This window comes from Leucoraja erinacea, chromosome 2 (genome assembly GCF_028641065.1).
Source record: "Leucoraja erinacea ecotype New England chromosome 2, Leri_hhj_1, whole genome shotgun sequence".
In the NCBI taxonomy this organism is placed as follows: domain Eukaryota; kingdom Metazoa; phylum Chordata; class Chondrichthyes; order Rajiformes; family Rajidae; genus Leucoraja; species Leucoraja erinaceus.
This window is the reverse complement of record NC_073378.1, coordinates 80,977,689-81,004,357: the sequence shown is the minus strand read 5'-3', so window position 1 is coordinate 81,004,357 and position 26,669 is coordinate 80,977,689. Positions and strand designations below refer to the sequence as shown.

Sequence of the window (26,669 nt, the reverse complement as noted above, 5' to 3'; positions counted from 1 at the left end):
AAGACTGTATGAAGGGACATTAGATTGATACAATAAATCCAGCAAGCAGGACTTTTTTTTCAAGCAGATCTGATTAGATAGTTAAAATGATGTACAAACCACACTCTGCTTTGATGACTACTAAATTAATTGAGTTGTAGGGAACCCATGTATAAGTTACATAAACCTAGAATATTTTATGGCAAAGTTTCTCCTTTTCATGGGAGATTGGAAATCGTTGCCTACACACACGGTGAATGTGGATTTATTGCAAACGTTCAAGGGAGCAGGAGGAATCCATAGTTATCAGCATGTGCAATATGGTGGTGGGAGGCAGTAAGTGAAGTTGGAAGTGGTCATGGTGTGTGTGTGTGTGTGGAACTAGCATTAACTGCCTTTAGAAATTAAGGAACATTTCCCAGTTCCATCTGCCAGCACAGTCCTACCCCTCACAATTATTCAACGTTGAGATGACTTACATATTTAAAAAAATTCTAGCTGAGACATTACACAATTACTAACTAAAGAAAACAGTTAGGTTACCAATTGCACCACAACAGTTTTATATGGGAAAGTTATAGTGGTTCAACTGATCTTTTCTGGTCTACATTTATGATAAATATGCATGGTGTACAAGTATGTGTTCATTGTAAAAAGCTTTTGCTAAAAATGTGTAGTGGAAACATGCTTTATAAAAGATTATTAAAGTTGCAAAAATATATTACCGATTCACAAATAAACTAACAGCTACTATGTTTCACTTGTTAAAATGAATGTCTGAAAGGTTCGTACAACACCATGATGTCTCATGATCTACATTAGTCAAAGGTAACAATAAGCTGACATTGACATGTTTATTGCTGTACTATGGTGAACATCAATCCTTCAGATAACATCAATCAAAGCTTCAAAGCTAAAATGTAAAAAAAAGATGATAGGTTAAATTCCACTGTATGGGTGCTTTGGTGTCACTTAATCATAAAGTATTTAATTGCATGTTCCTATAGGGTGATTTCAGCGGAAGTGAATAGCAGACATTTGCCGTGGAGATTTAAAGATCCAAAATATCGGGAATTATCGCGTTTGCTCGCTGAATTTCATCAAAAGTAAGGCATTATTGACTTACTTTTGATGAAATTCAGTGAGCAAACGCGATAATTCCAGATATTTTGGACCTTTAAATCTCCACGGCAAATGTCTGCTGTTCACTTCCGCTGTTTTTCCACCTTCAGTTCCCTCTTGTAATTACCTTACTTTTTATCTTTTTTTTTGCCTGAAAATTTAGGTTGCTGTGCTTCACGGTCACCCCGACTAGCACAGAAAATTACAGCTCAAAAATCGGCCGTTTTCTATGTTTTTAACGGGTGTGAAAGTGCGTGTTTCCCCATTCACTAACATGTACCGAAGTGACATTTGTCCTCCAGTTAAAATTTTCGGTCACGTGAGGGGGATCTACGCTCATTTGACCTTTGAGAAATCACCCTATAACATTTGCTGACTTGGCTTTGTTCATTAAAATTCCACCTTGAGGCCAAATATGATTAGTTTGGAAAATATTCTATAGCCATGCTTTATCCATAAACATAAAGCTGGTTTGCGAAGTTTCAGATCGTCAGGTAAGTTAGTAAGTAAGTTCATTGGCCAAGTATTCACATACAAGGAATTTGCCTTGGGGCTCCGCCCACAAGTAACAACATGACCTACAGTGACAGTTACGAATGACTCAGACAACACTAAACATTAATAATAATAAGACATTAATGATAAAACACCATTGATCAAGCATGTGAACCAACAAAATACCAGATCAAAGGGAGGCTACAGAATTACAAAACCTGTTTTTATGTCTGGCTGTGGCAGCTTTGACAGTCTGGAGTCACCTTCCAGAGGCCAGGGTGAGAGGGGTCAGAGATGATCTTGCCCGCTCACTTCCTGGCCCTTACAGTGTACAGTTCATCAATGGAGGGAAGGTTGCAGCCAATTACCTTCTCTGCTGATCGGACAATTCGCTGCAGCCTCCAGGTGTATTGCTTGGTGGCTGAGCCAAACCAGACCATGATGGAGAAGGTGAGAACAGACTCTACGATGGCCGTGTAGAATTGTGCCTTTGTGACTGTGGAGTCGATGGTAGCCCCCCATTTAAGGTCCTTGGAGATGATGGTTCCCAAGAACTTAGAAGACTCCACAGATGTGACTGTGGTGTTGTTGATGGTGAGTGGGGTGAGGGGAGGGGGAGCCCCCCCCCCTCCCCTCACCTTCCCTTTGCATACAAAGATCCTGAATGAACTGCAACATAGATAACGCTGACACTTTATTGATCAACCTGCCTTGCAACTAAATATGGAGTGGTAAATTAATTAAGCATCATCAAGTTATGAATCAATACATTCTGATGCAAGGTCATTAGTCTATAATGTAACTCTGTTTCTCTCTACACAGCTGCTGCCTGCACCTGAGAATTTCCAGTCGTTTCTTTTTTTTAAATTTCAAAATAGACCTTATTCATGTAATAAATATATACATTACATGAGCCGTGCAACAAATTCATCCGATATTTTCGGAGGCTATACAAATTATTCAAAACTGTCTACATACATTGCTCAAATTTCACAAATTTATCTCCCACCCTTGCCACTCATGTGGCCCACTGGCGTGGGATCCATTCGTTTATTTTGAGGGGTGTCTCCACCACACCCTGCCCCCCATGTCCAGCAGCGGAAGGATCCTAGACTGTGGTTCTCCCCCACCGAGCCTTGTTGTTGGCTGCACCGAGCGTCAGTGCGTCCCTCAGCACGTACTCCTGCAGTCTGCAGCGGGCCAGTCAGCAACATTCCCCGACGGACATCTCGCTCTGCTGGGTGGTCAACAATGTTCGGGAAGACCAAAGAGCATCTTTCACTGAGTTGATGACTTTCCAGCAGCACTCGATGTCAGTCTCTGAATGCATCCCTGGGAACAGTCTGTAAATCACAGAGTCCTCTGTGACGGAGCTGTTCAGTATAAAACGTGACAGGGACCATGGCAGACCTATACAGACTATCTTTGTGAATCCACACTCTGCAAAGAGGTGGGCAACTGTCTTCTCTACATAGCAGCCGTCCCGAGGGCAGCATGCGCTAGTAGTGAGGTTCCGACGGATCTGACTGGGTAGACTCCCCTCACCGCCAGCCATGCCAGGTCTTTGTGCTTGTTGGTGAGTTCTGGCGATGAGGCATTTTGCCAGACAAGGTGGGCAGTCTGCTCTGGGAACCACACCACAGGATCCACGGAGTCCTTTCCCTGGAGTGCCTGCAGGACGTTCCGTGCTGACCACTGCCCGATGGACTTGTGGTCAAAGGTGTTGGTCTGGAAGAACCTTTCCACAAATGACAGATGGGGCGGCAATGTCCAGCTGACTAGCGTGGCATCTCGCCAGGCCCATCCTTCGCAACACCGGGGACAGGTAGAACCTCAGCAGGTAATGACCCAGTGCCCACGTGCCTTGGCTCTACACTCCGCCTGATGAAGCTACACACAAAGGTGGCCATCAGGGTGAGGGCGACGTTGGGCACACTTTTACCCCCGTTGTCTGCCAGCTTGTACATTGTGGCCCGTCGCACCCGGTCCATCCTCGACCCCCAGATGAACTGGAAGACAGCTCGGGTGATCCCTGTGGCATAGGAGGGAGGGACAGGCCACACTTGTGCCAAGTACAGCAGCCCCGAGAGCACCTCACACCTAATGACCAAATCTTTCCCCGTTATGGAGAGGGAGCGTTGCTTCCACAGCTCCAGTTTCTTCCCCACCTTGACTATCCGCTCCAGACAATTCTTGTCACATGCCTCAGCCCCCGAACCAGATCCCCAGCACCATCAAAAAGTCAGGCTTGATGGTGAAAGGGACGGAAGATCGGTCGGGCCAGTTTCCAAAAAGCATAGCCTCGCTCTTCCTGCGTTTCACTCTGGCTCCCGTGGCCGACTCAAAATGGCCGCAGACGCTAATCAATCTGCGGACCGACCCTGGATCCGTGCAGAAGACGACGGCATCGTCCATGTACAGGGAAGTTTTGACCCGAGTGCCCCCAGTGCCTGGCAATGTCACTCCTCTTATGCTCGCATCCTTCCTAATGGACTCGGCAAAAGGTTCAATACAGCAGACGAACAAGACAGGGGAGAGAGGGCAACCCTGCCTGACTCCAGACCTGACGGGGAAGCTGTCTGAATCCCACCCATTGAAATGGACTGCACTACAGATATCGATGTAGAGCATTTGGATCCAATTCCTGATTCCCTCCCCAAATCCCATTTTGGAGAGCACGTCCCTCATGTTACGTGTGCGATATCCTGTCGAAGGCCTTCTCCTGGTCCAAGCTGACTAGGCAGGCATCCACCCGTCTGTTCTGCACGTAGGCAATGGTATCTCTCAGCAGCGCCAGGTTGTGTCTGAGATTTTCCTGCCAGGTACAGCACAGGTTTGATCCGGGTGGATCATCCGTTCCAGAGCAGACTTGACCCGGTTGGCGATGGCCTTAGACAGGATCTTATAATCAACTCTCAATAATGTGATGGGTCTCCAATTTCTTATATCCTTTCATCTCCCCCTTCTTCTTGTAGATTAGGGTGATGCTGCACTTCCTCATAGAGTCTGACATGCTGCCGGCTAGAAGCATGTCGTTGTACACTTCCAGCAGGTCTGGGCCCACCCAGTCCCACAGAGCCGAATACAACTCGGCCGGTAAGCCATCGCTTCCGGGAGTTTTATTCGAGTCAAAGGAACGGATGGAGCCAGTCAGCTTCTCTAGGTTCAGTGGTTGGTCCAGAATCTCCTGCTTGCTGTCCTCCAAGACCTCCGTGATAGAGGACAGGAAGTTCTGGGAGGCGGTGCTGTCTGTGGCCTTTCTGTCGTACAAATCCGTGTAAAAGGATTTGCAGATCCTTGGCATATCCGTCTTTGAGGATGTTACCGAGCCGTCCTCTTCCTTAAGGCTGTTCATCACAGAGCTCCCCCTGTGAACCTTATGGAAGAAGAAGCGTGAGCACATCTCATCCTGCTCCACGTGGCGGACATCTGGATCGCAAGATGATCTTGGAGGATTCAGAGGTAAAGAGCCGAGCTTGCCGGCCCTTCAATTCTCTAAGTTCCTCCCTCACATCCACCCCTCTCGACTGCAGAAGGAGCAGTTGCTGCAAATCTGTCATGAATTGACACAATTCCCTCTGACTCTGTCTTGCTCTCTGCACCCCTTTAAATATGAAGAACCTTTTGATGTTCACCTTGTTTGCTTCCCACTAGTGTGTCGGGGAGTCAAAGAGGGGCTTCACAGTTCTCCAACATGCGTAGTCCCTCTTTAGCTCCTCAATGATCTCTGGGGTCAACAGCTTCACATTTAACTTCCACGTCCCTCTGCCTGCCTTCCGGTCCTCCTGTAGGTGACAGGAAGCCTGAAGGAGGCAGTGGTCAGAGAAGAAGTGAGGCTGGTGTGGCTGACCGTGATGGCCTTCGACGTGAAGAGGAAGTCTATCCGGGACCGGACTGAACCGTCCGATCTCGACCAGGTGAACCGCGGCTGGGACCCGCCTGCAGGGTCGCTGAAGGCGTCGTGCAGCTTTGCGTCTTTGACCGTCTCAATCAGGACCTTGGAGGTGCTGTCCCGTCTGTTGTCAGCACTGCCGGATCGTCCAGCCGTACCAATGATATAGTTGAAGTCACCGGCCAGAACGAGTTGCCGGGATGTGGCCAGCAGCGGTGGAAGCTGCTGGAGAACGGCCAGCCGCTCGCTCTGCATGGGTGAGGCGTGCACATTAATCAGCCGGAGTGGAGAACCACGGTACATTACATCCACCACGAGGAGACGTCCCCCAACCACCTCCCTGACCTCAGTGAATTTCCTGTAGTTTCTGTTTTCATTCAGAGACCACGAGCAGCCACATATTAATAAGTGATACAAAAGAAGATAAATCAGTGAACAGAAAATCACCTTTTGGAAAATGGGCCAAAGTTTGATGCCTGTCATTATTAGAGAATTGGATAGCAGTGAATTACCAGACGTTGAAACACCAGCAAAAACAAAACTTAAGTGAAGAATTGTTGAAAAATATACAATAAACTCAAAGCAGCTGACACATAGAAACATAGATGATACATAGCTGACACATAAATGATCGGCACAGGATTGGGCACTAGTAACAATAAATGAAAGGATTCTTGGGAATATAAATTAATGATGCATCAGCTGTTACTAAATTCATATGCTTGCAAGCATGCCTATAATTATTGAACGCTCAGAAACAATAAATTGATGCAAAGTGTACCTCATTGAACTAATGAATTCACAGCTTTCACGCAACAAATCAAGAAAAGTAATGGAAGAGAAAACAGCAGTAAAGAATTAATGTTGCGATGTGCATAGTAGCATCTCAGTTCTAGCATGCACATGAACACAGGCCCAGGCACGCTTCTATGCATAAATCTTTGAAAGTGGCACGAGAGAGCAGTTCGAAAAGCATCTGGGCATCATAAATAAATAGACTAACTACTAAAGATGGGAATTTATGTGGAATCGTTATAAAACACTGTTCAAGTTATAAATTGAGTACTGAGTATTGTCCCCAACTCGGATCAGCACATTTTAGGTCCTAGTGTGAATACTGAAAAACAACCCATTCAATTGCTAGATTGGAGACTCCATGGAACAAAGAAGATCAATAAAAGATTTGACAGAGGAGCACCAAATCACAATTGATTTGGATAGGATAAATGGACAGAATCTGATCCCAGTATCATCAAGGGCCATATATTTTGTTTTAAGTGATGGGCTAAAGATACAGAAATGTGGAACAGATAACAGGGTTAGATGAATCATGGAATCCCAATTTCCAAATGGATTAGAGTTTTCCAAAGGGTTGGGCAGTAATTGAAGAAAATAACTTGCAGGCCAAATAGAAAAACTGGGGGAATGGAGGGAAGGAAACTGACTGCACGAAGACAATGGACAGAATAACCTTCTTCCATCCTTAACAATGTTAAGAATTTAAGTCTATCAATCAGTGATGACAACAGCAAGTGTGGTAACAAAACCAACAGGCATACCAGTAAATTAAAGATTCAAACAGTAGCAGACATCACAAGTTGGATCCTAATCAAATTAATGAAGCAGTGGTATTGTAAAACTAGTCAATCAGTACAGACTATTTAATGGAAAATGGGCACAGGGAATGAATGGTATTTTTGGCAGAAATTATGTTTTAATTCCTATGTCAACGACAGCACATAAAATAAGAATTAATGAAGTAGAAGGGATCAGTGTTTAGTTCATTTATGAAGCGATGGGTACAGCAGAAAGAATCAATAAACTAATAAAGCAAATTAAAGCATCCTATCTACAGAATCAAGGAAATAAATGAAAAATACAGAGATAAAAGCAGATGCCAGATTCTGGAGCAAAATATAAGTATCTGAGGAACTCAGACACCATTTCAGAGGGAAATGAACAGTAGATGCTTTGGGTTGGGACCCTTCATTTGAGCTGAAAAAATAACGGGGAAATAGCCTGTAGAAAAAGGTGGGGGATAGGAGTGGGGCAATAACTGGCAAGTGGTTGGTGAATCCAGGTGAGGAAGGTTAGTCAGATGGGGTCAGGTTGGGGGAGGGAAGGGTGAAGATAGTGACAGAAGATGTGAGGTGACAGGTGGGACAAGAAAGGGTTACACATGATGGAATCTGATTGGAAAGGAGAGTGAAGCATGGAACCAATTAAGGGAGGTAGGATGCGCAGATGGGAAAAGTGAGGGGTGGGGACCCAGTAAACGAGTGTGTAGGTGATAAACAGATGGAGTGGATGGGCAAGGTTTCAAAGGAGCAGTGCGTATATTTTGGGTGGGTGGGGAGTAAAGGGGCTGTCTCACTGTGGCGACATAATCTGTGAGTTTAGAAGAGCTTGCAGCATGGTTGACACGTGGTCCTAGGAGGTCCTATGAGGTCACTGGAACTCTCATTCAAGGGAAGTTCCTGCATACTCGCAGCCTCAGTTTGGTCGAGGAAAATTTTCAGCATGTGGAAAATTTTTCCGCGAGTAAAAATTGGTCAGCATGGTTCTTTTGAACTCGTAGTACAGTGGAGTGTAGTTACAGGCAGTCGAGGGCAGCCGTAGGCAATCTCCTTCGCTGACCGGGCATTTTAATTGACTCATTGGAGTTTTCAGGACCAAGGAAAACCGACTGGTAATGTAAAATGCCCGCTAAACTTTATTATAAGTTGTCTGGCTTCTTAAAAAAAGTGTCTTCATTCCTTCTCCCCCCCCATTCTCTCCCCTTCTCTCTCTCTCTCCCCCCCCCCCCCCCCCCCCCCCCCCTCTGCGCTCTCTAAAGGACTTACCGTACACTGTGCAGCCGTCTTATACCTTTTTTTGTTCATCGCGGGTGTGAATTTCAGACAGCGCTCCCCCGCTTTCCCTGGCCCCCCAAAGCCTTTGCAAAGTGTGTGTGTGCGGTCGGTCGATCCAGCACGTGGTTTCATCGCTGACGGTCGATCCAACTCGAGGTTTTTCAGGCGAGTGCCCTCGAGCTTGAAGGTCGAAGACAGTCGCTGAAAGGTCGCATCAGTGGGACAGGCCCTTAAGCGGTGGAAAAGAGTGTGAGTGTGAAAGAACTGAGGCAGATCAGAAGGAGAGAGAAAGGGACAATGGGGAGGCAGCTTACCTGAAATTCATCAATTTAATGTTCATGTCATCAGGTTGTAGATTAACCAGATGGAATATTAGGTGATGTTCCTCTAATTTGTGTTAGGCCTCAGCCTGGCAGTGGACAAGGCTGAGAATGGGCAGGTTAGTGTGAAAATTAGAAGAATTCAAATGGTTTACACACTGAAACTTCAGTTGATCAATGCAAATAAAGCTGAGGTTCTTGACTAAGCGGTTACCCAGTCTGCGCTCTGTCGCTGTTGTGGAGGAGGCCACATCGGGATCACCAAATGCAATAGATGAGGTTGGTGGAGTTGCATGTGAATCAATGCCTCTTCTGGAAGGGTTGTCTAGGTCCCTGGATGGAGGTGATGGAGGACGTGTAGGGACATGTGTTATATCTCCTATAGGTATAGGGAAATGTACCTCAGGAGAGAGCCATGAGTGAAGAGGGATAAGCAAAGCAGGAAGTCGTGAAGAGAGTGGTCCATGCAGAAAATAGAAAGGGGTGGGGAAGATGGAAGATGATAGGATCACATTGTATCTGACATAAATGTTGAAGAAATTACAGCTTGTACAAAAGAAAAACGAGGAAACCACTGCTCAAACGGTACCCGGACGCGGAGCTGACAAACAAGAGGCCGAAGCAAAGAAGCTGAAGCCAAAGAACCGAATAGAAACGAGGCCGAAACGCGAATAAACCAAAAGATTCCGAAGACGAAACGCCTACTAACCGAATGGATGGGACGCCTAAATGCAAACTAACCGAAAGGGCGGGACGCCTAAACGCCTACGAACCGAAAGGCTGCGTCGCCTAAAAGCAAACTTACCGAATGGCCGCTCAGTTGATAGGCCACCTACCCGAAAGGCGGCGTCGCCTACAGGCCAAAGGACCGACTACCGCTCAACAGAAAAGTCCAATAACGGACTTGACGTTGCCGGGGGGCGGGACTTGTCAGCGATTGGTCCAGACCCCCGCGTCCATCACATCACCGTGAAGGCAAGAACATTGTCCCAAACCTCCGCTCCACCCGACCCACAGCTCGCGGAGGGGGGCCGAGGGATGAGCCGGGGCTGGTGCCTGGGAGCGATGGCGCACCTTCACCCTCCCGCTTTCTCTCTCTCTCTCCTCCTCCTCTCTCTCTCTCTCTCTACTTGGTGCTTGGGTTCAAGCCTCTTGGCCAGTCTCCTATGGCTTCCTCCTGTGGGACTTCTCTCTCTCTCTCCACTTCTTCTCTCTCTCTCCTCTTCCCTCTCTCTCTCTCCCCCATCTCCATCTATCCCCCTCTCTCTCTCTCCTTCTCTCTCTCCCTCTCCTCTCTCTCTCTCTCCCTCTCCTCCTTCTCTCTCTCTCTCCCCTCTCTCTCTCTCTCCCCTCTCTCTCTCCTCTTCTCTCTCTCTCCTCTCTCCCCCCTTCTCTCTCTCCTCTCTCTCTCTCCTCCTCCTCTCTCTCTCTCTCCCCTCTCTCTCTCTCCCCCTCTCTCTCTCTCCCTCTCTCTCTCCCCTTCTCTCTCTCTCTCTCTCCCCTTCTCTCTCTCCCCGTGGGAGCGTCCCACAGTCACTGACCGCCATCAGACCCCAACATCCACACCAGGGTGATTCCCCCCTTCTGACCCCTTTGACACCCACACCGGGTGTTTCACCCCGGCCGCGGGGACAGACGGTTTATTTATTACCGTCTCGGTGTTTGCGGAACGCATCCAAGCTCCCATGCGCAAAACAGGCAGCATCTATGGAGAAAAGGAATGGGTGACGTTTCGTGCCGAGACCATTCTTCAGAGTGCGTCTGAAGGGTCTCGACCCGAAACGCAACCCATTCCTTCTCTCCAGTGATGCTGCCTCTTCAGCTGAGTTACTCCAGCATTTTGTGTCTATCTTTGGTGTGACAGTTGTGCCATTTCATCGGGTTCGTATATTGCGCACCCAGGAGAGAAGCTGGACGTGCCGCTTGCGTCTATTCAAACAAGTGCGCTCAAATTGAAATCCCACATCTTTGTGAGGGAGGGATGGAATAGATGTAATCACCGGCTAAAACAAAGGCCGTTAGGACAGGGAAATAATGCCAGCAGTTAATTAACCATGTATAAATGTATATCATGTATTACATGTAGTAATCGTTCTTACATTCGGGAACATGGTTAATTAACAAGGTTTAACATTTAATTGTTGGAGTAAAATTAAAATCATCTTCAAATGCCATCAACGCTGACAACGGGACGGATCTCACGCAGGGGACAAGGCAAGGTATACTGTATATTTTATCATATAAACTTGCTTCTTAGGATGCCTTTGATCAAAATTTCACGTTGCGAAAATGTCATTATTTAAATATATGAACCGGCAGTATTTTTCCTGCCGACATGAGGTTTAAATTCACTGCAACCGCAACGTTCCAAACCAGCGAGTTGCACAAAAACCCACTCGCAAGATGATTTAAATGTCCATTAATTTACAGGAATTAAACATTAAATTCCTTCATTTTTTTAAGAAAATTCATGAAAATGGGAAGTAAAGATCATGTTAGCCTGACATTCGGTGGTGGAATGTTATTTGGACAGTTAGGCTTTTAAAAGATGAGATAGCCGCACCATTTGGATAGAAATAACAGTAGATGTCCGAGTCTAGCATGGATTTTGAAGGGGTAATTATGCTACAACTTGGGTAACTTTTTTGAAGCTTTAATTTCAGGAAAATCCAAGGGAGAGCCAGTGGATGTAGTTTACCTGGACTTTCAGAACGTTTGAGAAGGTCCCTTCAATCTATAATGGGCAAACTGAAACATGGTATTTCATTCAGTTCTGTTGACATTTTTAAGAAAGTGGTGGGCAGACAGGACAAAGAGTCCTTGATTCACAGGTCCCTTTCAAGTGACAGGCAGTGAAAAGGGGTGCTGCAAGGCTCGATGCTGGGACCGCAGCTATTAAATATACCTCATAGATTTTTGAAGGGACTGAAGATATGAAAGCAAATTAGGTGTGAAATTAAACTGACTTGGACAGCTTTGGAGGATGGGCAGATAAATTGCAGATGACGTTGTAACATTGCTAAATTGAGGTTAAACTTTAGCAAATGTGTTCAAGTACCATTACTATCTAAAAAAAATTGGGAAAAAAAAACAACGGGATCTGGGGGTGTTTACATCAGTCTATGAAAGTAAGCATGCAGGTACAGCAGGCAGTCAAGAAAGCGAATGGCATGTTGGCTTTATAAGAAGAGGAATCGAATATAGGAGCAAAGAGGTCCTTCTGCAGTTGTACAGAGCCCTAGTGAGACCACACTTGGAGTATTGTGTGCAGTTTTGGTCCCCCTATCCATGTACCTGTCGTGCTATTGAGGGAATGTTGGAATAGTACAGCCTCAACTATCCCCTCTGGCAGCTCGTTGTCATATGCTGTGAGAATGGAGCACTCTTTGTGTACAAAAAGGAGTTTAGAAGGTTGAGAGGAAATCTTTGAAACGTATAAGATTGTGTAAGGCCTTGGGCATTCTAAGGCTTTCCCCAGCTTGGGGGAGTCCCTACCAGGGGCTAAAATTTGGAATAAGGAGTAGGCCATTTAGAACGGAGACGAGGGAGTGGTGAGACTGTGGAATTCCCTGCCTCAGAGGGCGGTGGAGGCAGGTTCTCTGGATGTTTTCAAGGAAGAGGGATCTTAAAAATAGTGGAGTCGGGGGATATGGAGAGAAGGCAGGAACGGGGTACTGATTGGGAATGATCAGCCATGATCACGTTGAATGGCGGTGTTGGCTCGAAGGGCCAAATGGCCTACTCCTGCACCTGTCTATTGTCATCCTTCTATGCTCCAAGGAATGTTCTAGCCAGCTCAACCTCAGCCTATAGCTCAGGCCCTCGAGTCCTGGCAACATCACTGTGAATCATCTTTGCACCCCTTCTGGATTGACAACGTCTTTCCTATAACATGGTGCCCAAAACTGAACACAATACTCTAAATGTGGCGTCACTTATGTCTTATATAATTGCAACAACTCCTCCCAACATATATACTCACTAGTCTAACTGATGATATTTGGGCAATGGATATTTTTGGATTTTTGGATAATAGATATTTTTAAGGCAGTGGTTGATAGATTCTTGACTAGTACTAGTGTCAGAGGTTATGGGGAGAAGGCAGGAGAATGGGGCTGAGAGGGAAAGATGGATTAGCCATTATTGAATGGCGGAGTAGACTTGATGGGCTGAATGGCCGAATTCTGCACCTATCATTTATGAATTATGAAGGCCAATGTGCCTAAAGCCTTTTTGTCCAGCCTATTTACCTATGACGCCTCTTTCAAGGAATGATGTACCTGCACTCCTAGATCCCTCTGCTCTACAACACTTACCAGAGCCCTACCATTCATTGTGTAGGTCCTTGTCATGTTAGACTTTTAAAATGCAAATCTCACATTTCTACCGGTACTTCAGCTGGTACTTTGTGTGGCTGACAACAGCCACACAAAGACAAACCAGTGCCTAAAAAACAGTAATAATCGGTTGTTTTTATTAAAACAATTTGACTATTTAGATTTCAGGCTTTAGAGATACAGCGTAGAAACTAACCTTTCGGCCCAGCACGTCCGCACCAACCAGCGATCACCCCCTACACTAGCACCGTCCTACATCACTTTGGACAATTTACAATTTTATGAAGGCTATTAACCTGTACATATTTAGAGCGTGGGAGGAAACCGGAACACCCCGAAAAAACCCACACGATCACAGGGAGAACATACAAACTCTGTACAGACAGCACCAGGATCGAACCAGTGTATCTGACGCTGTAAGGCACCAACTCTACCGCTGCGCCACTGTGCTGCCTCAGGTTATTTTTACTAATGCCAAGTATTTTATTTATAGATTCGTGGAACAGTGTATTGAATGGAGGAGGAGGAGGAAACTATAGCCGTATTTGATGTCATATTGACCCAGAATCACTGCTTGCAGTTCCCGCACACGGACCCATCACTCGTGGGGATGTGGAGAAATGATCTCACCAGCCCTCCATACATTTTAGTCCAGTGGACAAAGCAGAGGCATGGCTTTGTAAGCTGCAAAAGCTGTAAATGTAAGCAATCAGGCTTCAATGCCGCTGACATTCAAAGACGTTTAAGAACTATTAAAATTGAAGTAATTCATCAAAAACAATTTTATCAGGAACATATAAATCATTAAACTAAAGCCAAACAATTAACAAAAGACATGCCTTCACTCAAGCCACGAATCTGCATTGAAGTCAATGGGATCTCCAGTCCTGCAACAGATTTGATTTGGTGCAGTATCTCAGTAACAATTTAAATAGTAGAAAGCTGAGAAATCGCAGCAAGATGCGGCTTAGCTGTTGGCTCAATTAAATCCAACAACAGAGAGTATTGATAGATGCAGAGCCATTTGTCAGTCAATATATCACACATTACTGTTCTTCAGTGAGATCTGGTCTATGGTCGCTCAGCTCTCAGTCGTGATGGGAAATCCAACTGAACAAATGGATTCTACTAACGTCAGCTTTGACATGAAGGTGACTAAACATTGTGAGAATAAAATGATGGCTTGCAAACCAGAGGTGCAGCCCATAGGCAATATAATTGTTAAGCTCCAACATAAATACTATAATTCCTCTTCTGCAATATGCATGAATTATTTATAAATCGGCAAGTGATTGATTGAACAACGTATGAAGAAATGTTTCTTATATAAAATGTTATAATTGGTGGAGTGAATAAATCAGTGTTAAAAACAATTCATAACAAGTGAACCATCAGGTATAATTGTACTTACTGGCAGGAAGAAAAAGTTATTATGCACAGACCACGGAGCTTGTCCATTAATAAATTGTAAACTGGCATTTGTGCTGTTCGCAGAGAAAGAAGGTTCCACTGAGTTCTCCAAGAAAAACTGAAGGAAAAATAAAAAAGAGATATCAACAGGTTATGAAAATAGAATTTTCTGTGAAGTTACATCCTCAAACACTGTTGGTATGTGGTATCTTATCTCAGTTTATGTACATTATTTTGTGACAGCACAAGACACAGGTTATCTGCATGAAAATGGCAACACAAGTGGATAGAGTGATAAAGATAGCACTAATCCCACGTATGATATGCTTGGCTTTATTGATCAAGGCACTGTCAGTAAGTCATATTGCAGTTTTATAAAGCTTTAGTTGGGCTATGTGTAGGAACGTTGTATGCAGTTGTGGTCACCCATTATTGGAAGAATGTGGAGGCCTTGGAGAAGATGTAAAAGAGGTTTATCAGGATGATGCCTCGATTACATGATATGATCTATAAGGAGAGGTTGGTCAAACTTAGATTGATTTTTCTGGAGCGTCAGAGGCTGTTAAGACGATTGAATGATATAAAATTATGAGAGGTGTAGGTCAGGTAGACAGTCACAATCTTTTTTCTAGGGTGGAAATGTCAAATACTTCATTTTGAAGGCAGAGCTTTAAGGTGAGAGAGAGGAAGTTTAAAGGAGATGTGCAGGGCGAGTTATTTTTTTCGGAGAGACGGGTGAGTGTCTGGAATGTGCTGCCCGATGTGGTGGCAGAAGTGTTTACAATAGTGGCAATTAAAAGGCTTTTGGATAGGTGTGCGAATATGAAAGGAATGGAGGGATATAGATCACTTGTAGACTGAAGGTTATTGGCATCATGATCAGCACAGACATAGTAGATGGAAGGTCCTGATACTGTGCTGTACTAGTCTATGCTCTGGCTCTAATAGCACTCAAGGTCATATCACCCAGGGCAAAGCAATCTGCCTAGTTGGCAACCCACATGTCACCCAAAACATTCATTCTCTCAACCATTAAACTTTGTCTGTAGAGTGCACTGCAAAAGAAACACACCTTAGTTAGGCTTCTCTAAAAGCACCTTCCAAACCTGTGACCTCTGCCACAAAGAAGGTCAAGAATCACACGCACATAGACGCATCACATCCTGCATGTTCTCCTCCAAGCCACGCACTCTCCTGATCTGGACACATACATCTGTTACAGACATCCCTTTTGTTCTGTCCATCCCTCTGCAAGTATAATCATTGCCTGTTTTCTAAATTTCTACCTGTTTCGAAGAATTGTTAACTCTGTTTCACTTTCCACTGATGCTGCTAAACTTAGAGCGTTTTCAGTATTTTCTGTTTTATTGAAAATATATACCAATTTAAAGTTTAAGGTTGGCTTTAGGTTTATTATTGTCACAAGTACCAAGGTACAGTGAAAAGCTTTGTTTTGCATGCTATCCAAACAGATCAGATACACCATAGATATATATAATCTGTTCAAACTCGAGTACAATAGATACAGAAAAGGATATGATACAGACTGCAAAATATAGTTCTCGGCATTGTAGCACATCATTTCCTAAGACAAAGTCCAATGTTGTAGAGGAAAATCTAATTACCCTAAATTATGGAAGGACCCGTCAGAAACCTGATAGCAAGGGGGAAGAGTCTAGTGGTGCGCGCTTTCACGCTTCTGTACTATCTGCAAGACGGGAGTAGAGAGAAGAAGGAATGACCAGGTAGGAGATCTTTGACCATGTTGGCTGCTTTTTTTAATGTAGCATGATGTGTAGATGGAATCAATGGGGTCTGGTTTATATGATGAACTTGGCTACATCCACAACTGTTATTTCTTGTAGTCTTGGGCAGAGCTATTCCCAAACCAAGCTGCGATTGAGCACGACAATACATTTTCTATAATGCATCTGTAGTGATGTGGAATAGGGAACCAATCAAGTGAAATATCCAGATTAATTATGCCACAGCAGATATGGATCAGATTTTTATTTTATAGTTAATTTAGCCATTTGATGTTGCTATTTGTCTGAACTATGAGTGGTTTCAGTGAACAGCATTAACATATAGATTATACAGATGAGCTTATTCTCCACAGCATTGAACCACTCTAATTGAATCTCTGTGGTTTGATCAGTGAACCTTTCTAAATCGGGTGCAACATGAGGACCTGGGTAATCAATTGAAGCTGAAAATTTAGTTTAATGCCACGGAAAAGGTTAATGCGCATAGTTAAATGATCCATGAGAATGGAAAAGTAAGGCAACACAGAGGAAGTTCTCTTTGATCCCAGTATCACGGAAACAAACAATTTATTCAGCTGGTACTGTTCAAATGTTTCATTTTGAGAACTGCATGCTTCTTTAAAATTCCACATTAAAAACTGTCGCAATAAATTAGTGGGGACAGAGGCCAGCCCAGCATATTGGAATACCTAATCATTGTGCTATAGAACGGGCTCATACTCTTTTTCACAGTTAGATTCCCAATGCCATTTATACTAATCAGATGCATAATGTTTCTTTGACGGGCACTGAGAAGAAATGAGAGAGCAATCCAATTATGGCTCAGTCTTGCACAATCCTTGATTACAAATTCAATAGAGTTTCTGGGAGAAGTGTGAGATCAAACATTTGTTTTCACTTTTCCTGAAGAATTTTAGATAATTTGTGACCCCAAAAGAAAGCCAGTTTTAAAAGAGCTTATTCCAGTACACATGGGGCGAGGGTTTCTGCCTACACCATCCTTTCAGGTCATAGGTTTTATAACTCCATCACTATCTTGGTGAAAAAAATATTCTTCATTTTCCCTCCAATCATTCCACCAATTACTTTACATCTAACCCACCTAATTTTTCAACCCAAAGTGACAGTGCCCACTCCCTAGGATGCTCCTACAAACAGCCAGCACCTCTACTGAGGCTAAGACTGAGTGGCTGGAGCAGGCCTGAGACACTAGTACCTCTTGCTGCCCATGGACAGTGAGGGACTGCACCCATACACAGAGGCAAGCACTGAAACACCAGAATAAGTCAAAGACCGTCAGCGCCATCTCTTCAAACCCCAAAGCTGAGCTGCCAGAAAAGACGAAGCCTACCAGTGCCTCCTATTGAGGCAAGGGTGAACTGCAGGGAGAAGCCTGAGATCACTGCGCCTCCTCCTTTCAGACCAGGACAGAGCTGCCGGGACAAGCCCGGAATCGTCAGTGCCACCACACATGAGCCCTGATGGCGATGGACAGGGCCCCATGCAGTCCTGGTCTTTTCACTGTAAACATAACCTATCATCAAATATAAATATAACATGGGGGCAGTGCAATGGTGGAGCAGTAGATTTGCTGCCTAACAGTGCCACAGATCTGGGTTCGACTCTATCTATGGGTGCTGTCTGCATGGAGTCCTTGTGACCATGTGGGTTTTCTCCAGTTGCTCCAGTTTTCTCCCACACTCTAAAGACATATAGGCTTGTAGGTTAATTGGCTTCGGTAAAAATTGTCAATTGTCCCTATGTGTGTAGTGCTAATGTATGGGGTGATCGCTGGTTGGTGCGGACTCAGTGTATCTTTAAAGTCTGATGTAAATATTACACGAGTTAATCCTACTGTGAATGTTAGCATGGTCACTGCTGAACCCGATGTCATAACTGGTGCCTCGTCCTTTACTAATGGGCCTGTCCCACTTAGGCGATTTTTCAGACGACTGTCAAGTCGTAGCAGGTTGCCGAAAAAACCGGATCAGAGTGGAACACACACACACACACACACACACACACACACACACACACACACACAAGGGTAAGACACACACACACACACACACACACACACACACACACACACACACACACACACACACACACACACACACACGTCGCTTCCATCACCAGCCCGTTATGCAGGCGGGGGACAGAGCAAGCGGGGGGAGCGTTGTTTGAGTGAAATTCACACAGTGCAAAGCCAATGTGATACAGACACACACCATGATGAACAGGAAGGTTGGTGTTGTAATTAAGACTGTGAAAACACAGTGTACGGGGGGTGGGGAGAAGGACTGGTGGAGACAACTTTTAAGAAACCAGAGATAGACGGCTGTGAAGCTCGGTGGACATTTAACATTACCGGTTGGTTATCCTTGGTTCTGAAAACTACTGTTTACGTTTTTACACCCCAATGAGCTAATTAAATTCACCGGTCAGCACTGGCTACAACCTATGAGAACCTACGACAACCTATAACCTCCTGGCAACCCACTACCACTGCACCTACGGCACAAGAATTCTCGCTACTCTCCATGGCGGCTTCACTCTGGTCGCCACTAATTTTGCAACATGTTGAAAAATTAGCGGGGACCAGAATGAAGGCGCGACTAGTTCCGAGAATGCGGGAACTCCTCGCGACCATGAAGGCGACTCTCCGGCATACTCCGTGACCATGTGGCGACTGCATAGTCTCCTGTAGTCGCCTAATAAGTTGCCCAAGTCTTTCCAATTTGCTAAAGGGCCTGTCCCACTTTCACGAGTTATTCACGAATTATCCCGAGTTTTCCCCTTGATTCAAACTCGCAGAATGTTCGTCGCGAGTCCGTAGGAGGTCATAGGAAGTCGTAGGAGTTTGTAGATGTATCGTAGCGGCCCGTTATGCTAGCCGTACGTACTCGTGGCATCGGGTAAGTCGGGACGTTTTTTCCAGCCTGATAAAAAATGTCCACGAGTAAAAAAATGGTCGGGATGAAAGAAATTGCAACTTTTTACTCGTAAGGAGGGCATCAAAATAGGCGTGGGGATTCGTAGGAGTTCATAGGAGTTCATGAACATAGTCGTGGAAGGTCGTAGGAGCTCGTAGATTACCACGATCTTGATTTTTTAAATGTCCTTTAAACTCGAATTAAGTCTTAAAAGTAGGACAGGCCCTCTAGCCTCTCATAATCTTTTAACTTCCTTGAAATACACAGCCATGTGACTGACCTTGATTCATTTGTGTTTTCATAATGACATATACTGCAATATACAATGTATCGCAACCATTTATCTAGCATGACAGAGTTACACTAAGTGGTCTGTAATTACTCAGTTGACGTTTGTTCCCTTTGTAAACACTTGTTAGCAGTCCTTCATTCGTCTTGGCATCACGACTGCAACCAGGGAAAATTGACAAATTGCAGTAAGAAACTGCAACTTCTTTTGCTTCTTGAAACATCCTGTGATGAAACTAATCTGGCAATTTATTCGCTCTCAAAAACATAAACATTACTTCTGCCACATTCTCACTAATCAACATTTCGTACTGATCTTCTTGAACCACAACATCACCCAACACCTACTTTTCTGAAGACAGCCACAGATATTTATTAAGAAACTTATTCACAATCTCCTTGTCCACATGGTTGTTAATTGGTCCTCGTTACACCCTTGCTCTTTAGTTTGGAATCCTTTGATTTTTACCATTCATAATCTCTTTTTTTGTTTAATAATTTTCCTTTTAATTTCATACCTATGAATGATCCAAGATACTCAGAAAAACATCAATATTATGATTTACAAAAAACGTTGCCTAACAGGAAAATTAAACCTATGATATTAAAAATAATTTAATGTATTAGTTTTTTTATAAAATGACTTACCATGTTAAATATAGCCATAACTAATATAACTGCAGTAGTAGTCATTGTGAGCGTAAGACGTAACCAAGGTCTATTGGTAATTATCTCAGATGATTTCAAAATCCACAACAAGGAAGTTGAAGCCTTCTTGCTGCATTGCTAGATGCAAGAGAAACATAAATTAAACTTCTGTATACAAAATATTAAACTACACAGTACTTGCAGGAAAAATTAACTTGCCATTCTGAGTTCCTTTCGCCAGTAAAACAATAGATTTTTTCTCCTCAAATAAACAGAATTTAATGAGATTCAACTGTTCATGCAGCCATAGCAGGATAAATCTTCAACCTCTTTTGATACCATTTAAGTATTTGAATGCAATATTTATAAAAACATATGATGCAGAAAGAATGTATTTAAATTCTTCCATGTGTTAAAACATTAATGAAGCAGTACTGTGTAAGGTCTGATGCCAGTTCTCGACGAGGCTAGGAGAGAAATATATTCCAATGTAGATGTCATCCAAAGTGTTAATAGTAGCCACACTGCACAATCTGTGCTGTAAATCTTTGCTCTGTAATCTCCCACCAGGGTCAGGGAGGGGGGGGTGGTGAGAGATTGAGGTGGTTATATTGCAGGGAGATGGGCAGAGGAGAAAGAATATTTGTGCTGGGGGTTGGTGAAAATATCATGGGGGAGGTTTATGAAAGATTGGAAGATGGGGAGCGTTGGATCTGGGAGATCACCAAAGAGGCACTGGCGGTTTTAAAATGAATTAAGGTGGAAAAAATCCCCAGCACCTGACCAAGTACATTCTGGAACTTCCAGAACTCGATTGACTGAGCTATAGGGAGTGGTTGAGCAGGCTAGGTCTTTATTCCTCAGAGGATGGGGGTGATCTTACAGTGATCATGAGAATATACATTGGGTAAATGCACAGAGTCTTTTGCCCAGAGTAGGGGAATCAAGAACCAGAGGACATAGGTTCAAGGTGAGGGGGGAAGATTTAATGGGAACCTGAGAGACCCTGTATGTTTTTTTACAGTAAAGGTGGTGTGTGTTGGTGCTGGAGGAGGTAGTTGAGGCAGGAACTATCATAACGTTTAAGAAACATTTGGACAGGTACATGAGTAAGGTAGGTTGGAGGGATATAGGTCAAAAGCAGGCAGAGTGGGACTAGTGTAGATGGGGCATGTTGGGCCGAAGGGACTGTATGACTTTATGGCTCTATAACTTGTGAGAAGGTAGGGAGGAAATAGCAGAGACCCTTGCAGAGATGTTGTCATCATCATGAGTCACAGATAAAGTTCCAGAATAAACTTCCAGTTCCAGAAATACTATTATTTAAGAAGGATCAATGACAAGCCAGGTTTGTTGAAGAAGTCATTGAGGATTAAAGAGGGCAGGCAGTGGACAATGTCTTTATGGACTTTAGTAAGGCATTTTGACAAGATTCTACATGATAGACTTGTCTGGAAGATTACTGCAGCTGACCTTTGCCTGGATCATTTTGCCCATGTATATCCCAAAGTTTGCTTCCAATCCCCAATCATTCCTCCGCCACCAAATCCTGATTCATCAGATCCATTTCTCTCTCACATCCAATTTATTTTGTGCTCTCCACGATGGCAAATTCCCACAAGGAAATGCCTTGAACATGGTAATTCATATTGACTTGGATCTCAGGAACCACTGAACTATTCAGCAGCAGATCCTTAGTCATTCATGAAAATCGGATTGCTCAATGTACTTTTTACAGGTGCTAATTTATTTTGTGGCATCTGAATGATTTTTGGTGTTCAAAAATATTCAAGATCTATTGACAGTTTTTAATACCACTGTAAAATTAAAAAATCTTCAGAAATCTTCAAAATAATTTAAATTTCATAAACTTTTATAATCTTTCTTTGTGCCAGAGTACAATATGGTTAAGAATGTATGTACAGATTTCCACCTGAAGTGGTCTTGTCTCATTGCAGCTTTGCGCTCTCTCACTGGACCTTCAAAGGTGTTTTTACACGCGCCCACATTTGGGAAGCAAGTGCCTAACCACCAGCCACAGTCTTGGGACTTTAGTGTCTGAATAGAAATTCCAAAATTGTTCACAATTACGTGGAGGGAGTTGGTAGATAATTTTTCAAAAATCTGGGGTTATTAACTCTACATGGATGCTGCTGGACCAACAGAATACTTTCAGCATTTTTCTATTTTTTTTATTGAGGTTCGAACTAATGTTGAAAACAGTAATCCAAACTTTGACATCTTTTGCCAAAATATACCTTATTAATAGTTAGATTTTTGAGGTCAAAATAATCTTGCAGTATCAGTCCTTGCAGGCCCCAACCCACTCAGTACTGGCACTTACGTTAACAAACACATGAAAAAGATTTATTGAAGCATATACTGTAAATGTGTCAAATGTGCAATGACAGGATCATCATTTATTCATGATTTATGAAGCACATATTTTCCAACTGTCATCCTTTTCAATGTGCTGTATCTTAAAATGTATACATTCATCTACAAATATTTGCTTCTATTTTAAGTTCCATTCCTCAATTTATTTACTATAAATTGTGAAAAAATTAATAAAGGACAAGGAATGAGCATTATTAATGAAGATATCACAAGCCTTAAAATGACAATCAGTATGTGACAATCAACTGTGCATTTATTGCACGGATGAGATAACATTTTATTAATGAGATAATATTACTATCTAAATGGCGTCAAGTTGGGAAAAGGGGAAGTACAACGGGATCTGGGGGTCCTTGTACATCAGTCTACGAAAGTAAGCATGCAGGTACAGCAGGCAGTGAAGAAAGCGAATAGCATGTTGGCCTTTATAACAAGAGGAATCGAATATAGGAGCAAAGAGGTCCTTCTGCAGTTGTACAGAGACCTAGTGAGACCACACCAGGAGTATTGTGTGCAGTTTTGGTCCCCTAATTTGAGGAAGGACATTCTTGCTATTGAGGGAGTGCAGCGTAGGTTTACAAGGTTAATTCCCGGGATGGTGGGACTGTCATATGCTGAGAGAATGGAGCAGCTGGGCTTGTACACTCTGGAGTTTAGAAGGATGAGAGGATACCTCATTGAAACATATAAGATTGTTAAGGGCTTGGACACACTAGAGGCAGGAAACATGTTCCCGATGTTGGGGGAGTCCAGAACCAGGGGCCACAGTTTAAGAATAAGGAGTAAGCGGTTTAGAACGGAGACGAGGAAACACTTTTTCAAACAGAGAGTGGTGAGTGTGGAATTTTCTGCCTCAGAGGGCGGTGGAGGCAGGTTCTCTGGATGCTTTCAAGAGAGCTAGATAGGGCTCTTAAAAGTAGCGGAGTCACGGGATATGGGGTACTGATTGGGGGTGATCAGCCATGATCATATTGAATGGCGGTGCTGGCTCGAAGGGCCAAATGGCCTCTCCTGCACCTATTGTCTATTGTCTATATCCTAAGTAAAAATAGTGACTCGTCTAATAGAGGATGACGGAATTTTGCTGCTCAATAATGTTTCTGCAAATAATTAAAGGAAAAAAAGTAAGAATAAAAGTCAAAAGATCAGATAGCATTTGTAAAGAGAGAAACAGAGTTCATGTTTTAGGTCAATGGACTTTCATTGGAACTGAGAATAGTTACAGAAATAATGAGTTTTAGGATATGAGAATGAGGTGGAGAGGAAATGGAACAAAAAGGGTTAGGTTTGGATTAAAACACAAAGGCAGTGATAGTACAAACTGAAAGGAAATTGTAATGGGAAACAAGGGATTTCCCTGGAGAAAATAAAATAAATACAGATTAATTCAGTCACAAAAATGTGGAATGATTGCTGGAAATTGAAATAAAAACGTCCGAACTGCTGAAACCTAAACACTTGCCAGGTGAAGAACTGAGGTGGCCATGGTGGCGCAGTGGTAGAGTTGCTGCTTTACAGCGAATGCAGCGCCAGAGACGCGGGTTTGATCCCGACTTCGGGTACTGTCTGTACGGAGTTTGTACTTTCTCCCCGTAACCTGCATGGGTTTTCGCCGAGATCTTTGGTTTCCTCCCACACTCCAAAGACATACAGGTTTGTAGGTTAATTGGCTTGGTAAATGTAATAAATGTCCCTAGTGTGTGTAGGATAGTGCTAATGTGTGGGGATGGCCGGTGGGCCAAAAGGCCTGTTTCCGTACTGTATCTCTACACTAAACTAAACTAAACTAATCCCCTTGGGCATTTCTTCTTTTGCTGTTCATCGTGTGGCCTTCCTACAATGGAGATCTCTGGGTAGAAAATCTCTCTAAATGCAGAAGCACCCTCAATGTTCCAGTTGTTTATCACTTTTATTGTCTATTCCACCCCCCCAATTTTTTTGTTGTTGTCTCGCCTTCTTACAATGCCCCAGTGTGGCCCAATAAAGCCAAGGTTTGCATATATTGCTGGTTTTCCTAGCTGGCACAGAATCAAAATCCTAAATCTAACAATTTAGTCGGAGTACCTTCACCATGTTCTACAGAAGTAAAAGCCCTCAAGAAATAGTTAAAGGTTGGAATTAAATGGTGGTCTTATCAGTAACAGGAAACCTTTTGAGAAGGTGCCGAAGAGGTTTACAGTAATGCTGCTTGGATTAAGATATTAGCTATAGGGTGAGTTGGAGAAAATTGGACTGTCGGAGGATGAGGGGAGATCTGATAGAAATACAGGACATTATGAGAGGTATAGATAGGTTAGAAAGTCAGAACGTTTCTCACAGGGTAGGAATGTCAAAGAGCATAGCCTTGAGGTGAGAGGGGCAAGTTTAAAGGAGATGTGTGGGACAATTTATTTTTACAGAGTTGGTGTTGTGCGCTTGGAGTGTGTAGCTCAGAGCAGATATGACAGTGGTGTTTAAGGGGCTTTTAGATAGGCACACAAATGTGCAGGTAATGGATGGTTACAGATCACTTCTAGGCAGAGGAGATTAGTTAAACTTGGCATCATGGGCCTTGTGGACCGATGGATCCATCCTTATTCAGTACTTTTCCATGTTCTATGTCAACATCTTAATTCTAAGTACATTAAAAGAACAGTCAAGCCAATTCAACGGAGACTCCCAAACCCTATGATTTATACTACCATGGAGGGCAATGGCTACAGAAAAACCACCACCTGCACGTGTCACTTCAAGTCACACAGCATCCTGACTTGGAAATAGATTGCCAGTTTTCATAGACCATAGAAATTCCTCCAAACAGGACAATGAAAGTACTTTCACCAGAGGATTATAGTGGTTCCAGATGACAGATCTCCACTACTTTCTCAAAGGCAATTAGAAATAAACAATGAATGCTGATCTTGCCATTGATCCCCACACTCTGCAAATATTTATCAAGACACCTATTATATGTAATGAATGAGGCTATCCAAGAAAATAATTTAAAACGCTTTGTACTTCGATAAGAACAAAAAGATTTGCTTCTCCAGTTTTCAGTCGCCTCTTGATTATATCTTTCATCCCACACAATAATAGCGACTCTGAGAAGATATTTCATGTTTAAAATTGGTATGAAATCTAGATCCACCCACCACCTCCCATCTACACGACCACTTCACTACCACCCACTATCAACCGCCCTCTCGATAAAATCAGATTAAACAACTTTTCAACTATGAAAATCAACACTTACATATTTATCTTGACAGTTCATCTAAGGTACTAGAGAACTGTGATTGTTCATGAAATCATACTTCAGCATAGCCAATGGCTTCTGGGAAAGTAAGCAGGATACTCTAAAGATAGACATAAAATGCTGCAATAACTCAGTGGGTCAGGAAAGAAAATTGGTAGGTGATGTTTCAGGTCGGGACCCTTCTTCAGACTTTCTGCCTGACCCGCTGAGTTACTCTAGGTTTTTGTGTATAACTTTTGGATAAACCAGCATCCTGCAGTTCCTTTTAAAAAAAATAAAAAGCAGGAAAATCTATTGGTTTGCCTTCTTTCATATTTTCAATGGGAATGGTGCTAGAATAATCTACATTATAGCAAATTTTTAAACAATAGTACAAATGGCTAGATAATTTAAATCTTTCCTTTGCCTCTTTCAAAATGTATGGAATAATGTCGATGGTTCCATTTAACAATTGTTAAGACATGATTTAGATTGGAGATGAAATGGCAGGCTGAATACTCCCAGATATTTTTTTAATAACTATTAATCTGAAAATTTAAATCAGTAAAGTGCTGCATAAATTCCAGCAAGAAAATATGAAAATAGAATGTGTTGATGTAGACATTTAAACCTCAAGCATGAGGGGAGAAATATCCAATGGAATGGCATAGGGCATCCAATGAGCATAACGGAACCATCATGGCAACGAGCTGGAGAAATTAAAATGGCTAGAATTTTAACTACAAAGAGCAATGTAATATAATTTGATCACATAAAGCAATTAGGTTTCAATGTGGCCTATGTACAGGGGAACAAATTGTTGCACATCTTCTGAACAAATGGAAGTGTTGAGCCTTGTAAGGTGATGTCCAATGGCATGTTGCATATTTTTATGTGACTTCAGCTAAATTCAATTGAACATGCATGCCCTGTGGACAGTGCAAACCACTCCAACGGGGCAAATGTTCTCAATGAACATGTCCCCTGCAAAAGAGCAACCATGAAGTCTGGCT

The 26,669-nt window shown here is 43.2% G+C and overlaps 1 protein-coding gene across 1 annotated transcript in view; it reads right to left on the bottom strand.

Annotated features, from left to right (window-relative positions):
• The window catches only part of LOC129711549 (adenylate cyclase type 2-like), a 262,852-nt gene that overhangs the window by 50,220 nt on the left and 185,963 nt on the right, over nucleotides 1–26,669 (bottom strand). The window contains 2 exon segments of the mRNA XM_055659237.1: nucleotides 14,409–14,525; nucleotides 20,046–20,183. Coding sequence (XP_055515212.1) covers nucleotides 14,409–14,525; nucleotides 20,046–20,183 — 255 coding nt within the window.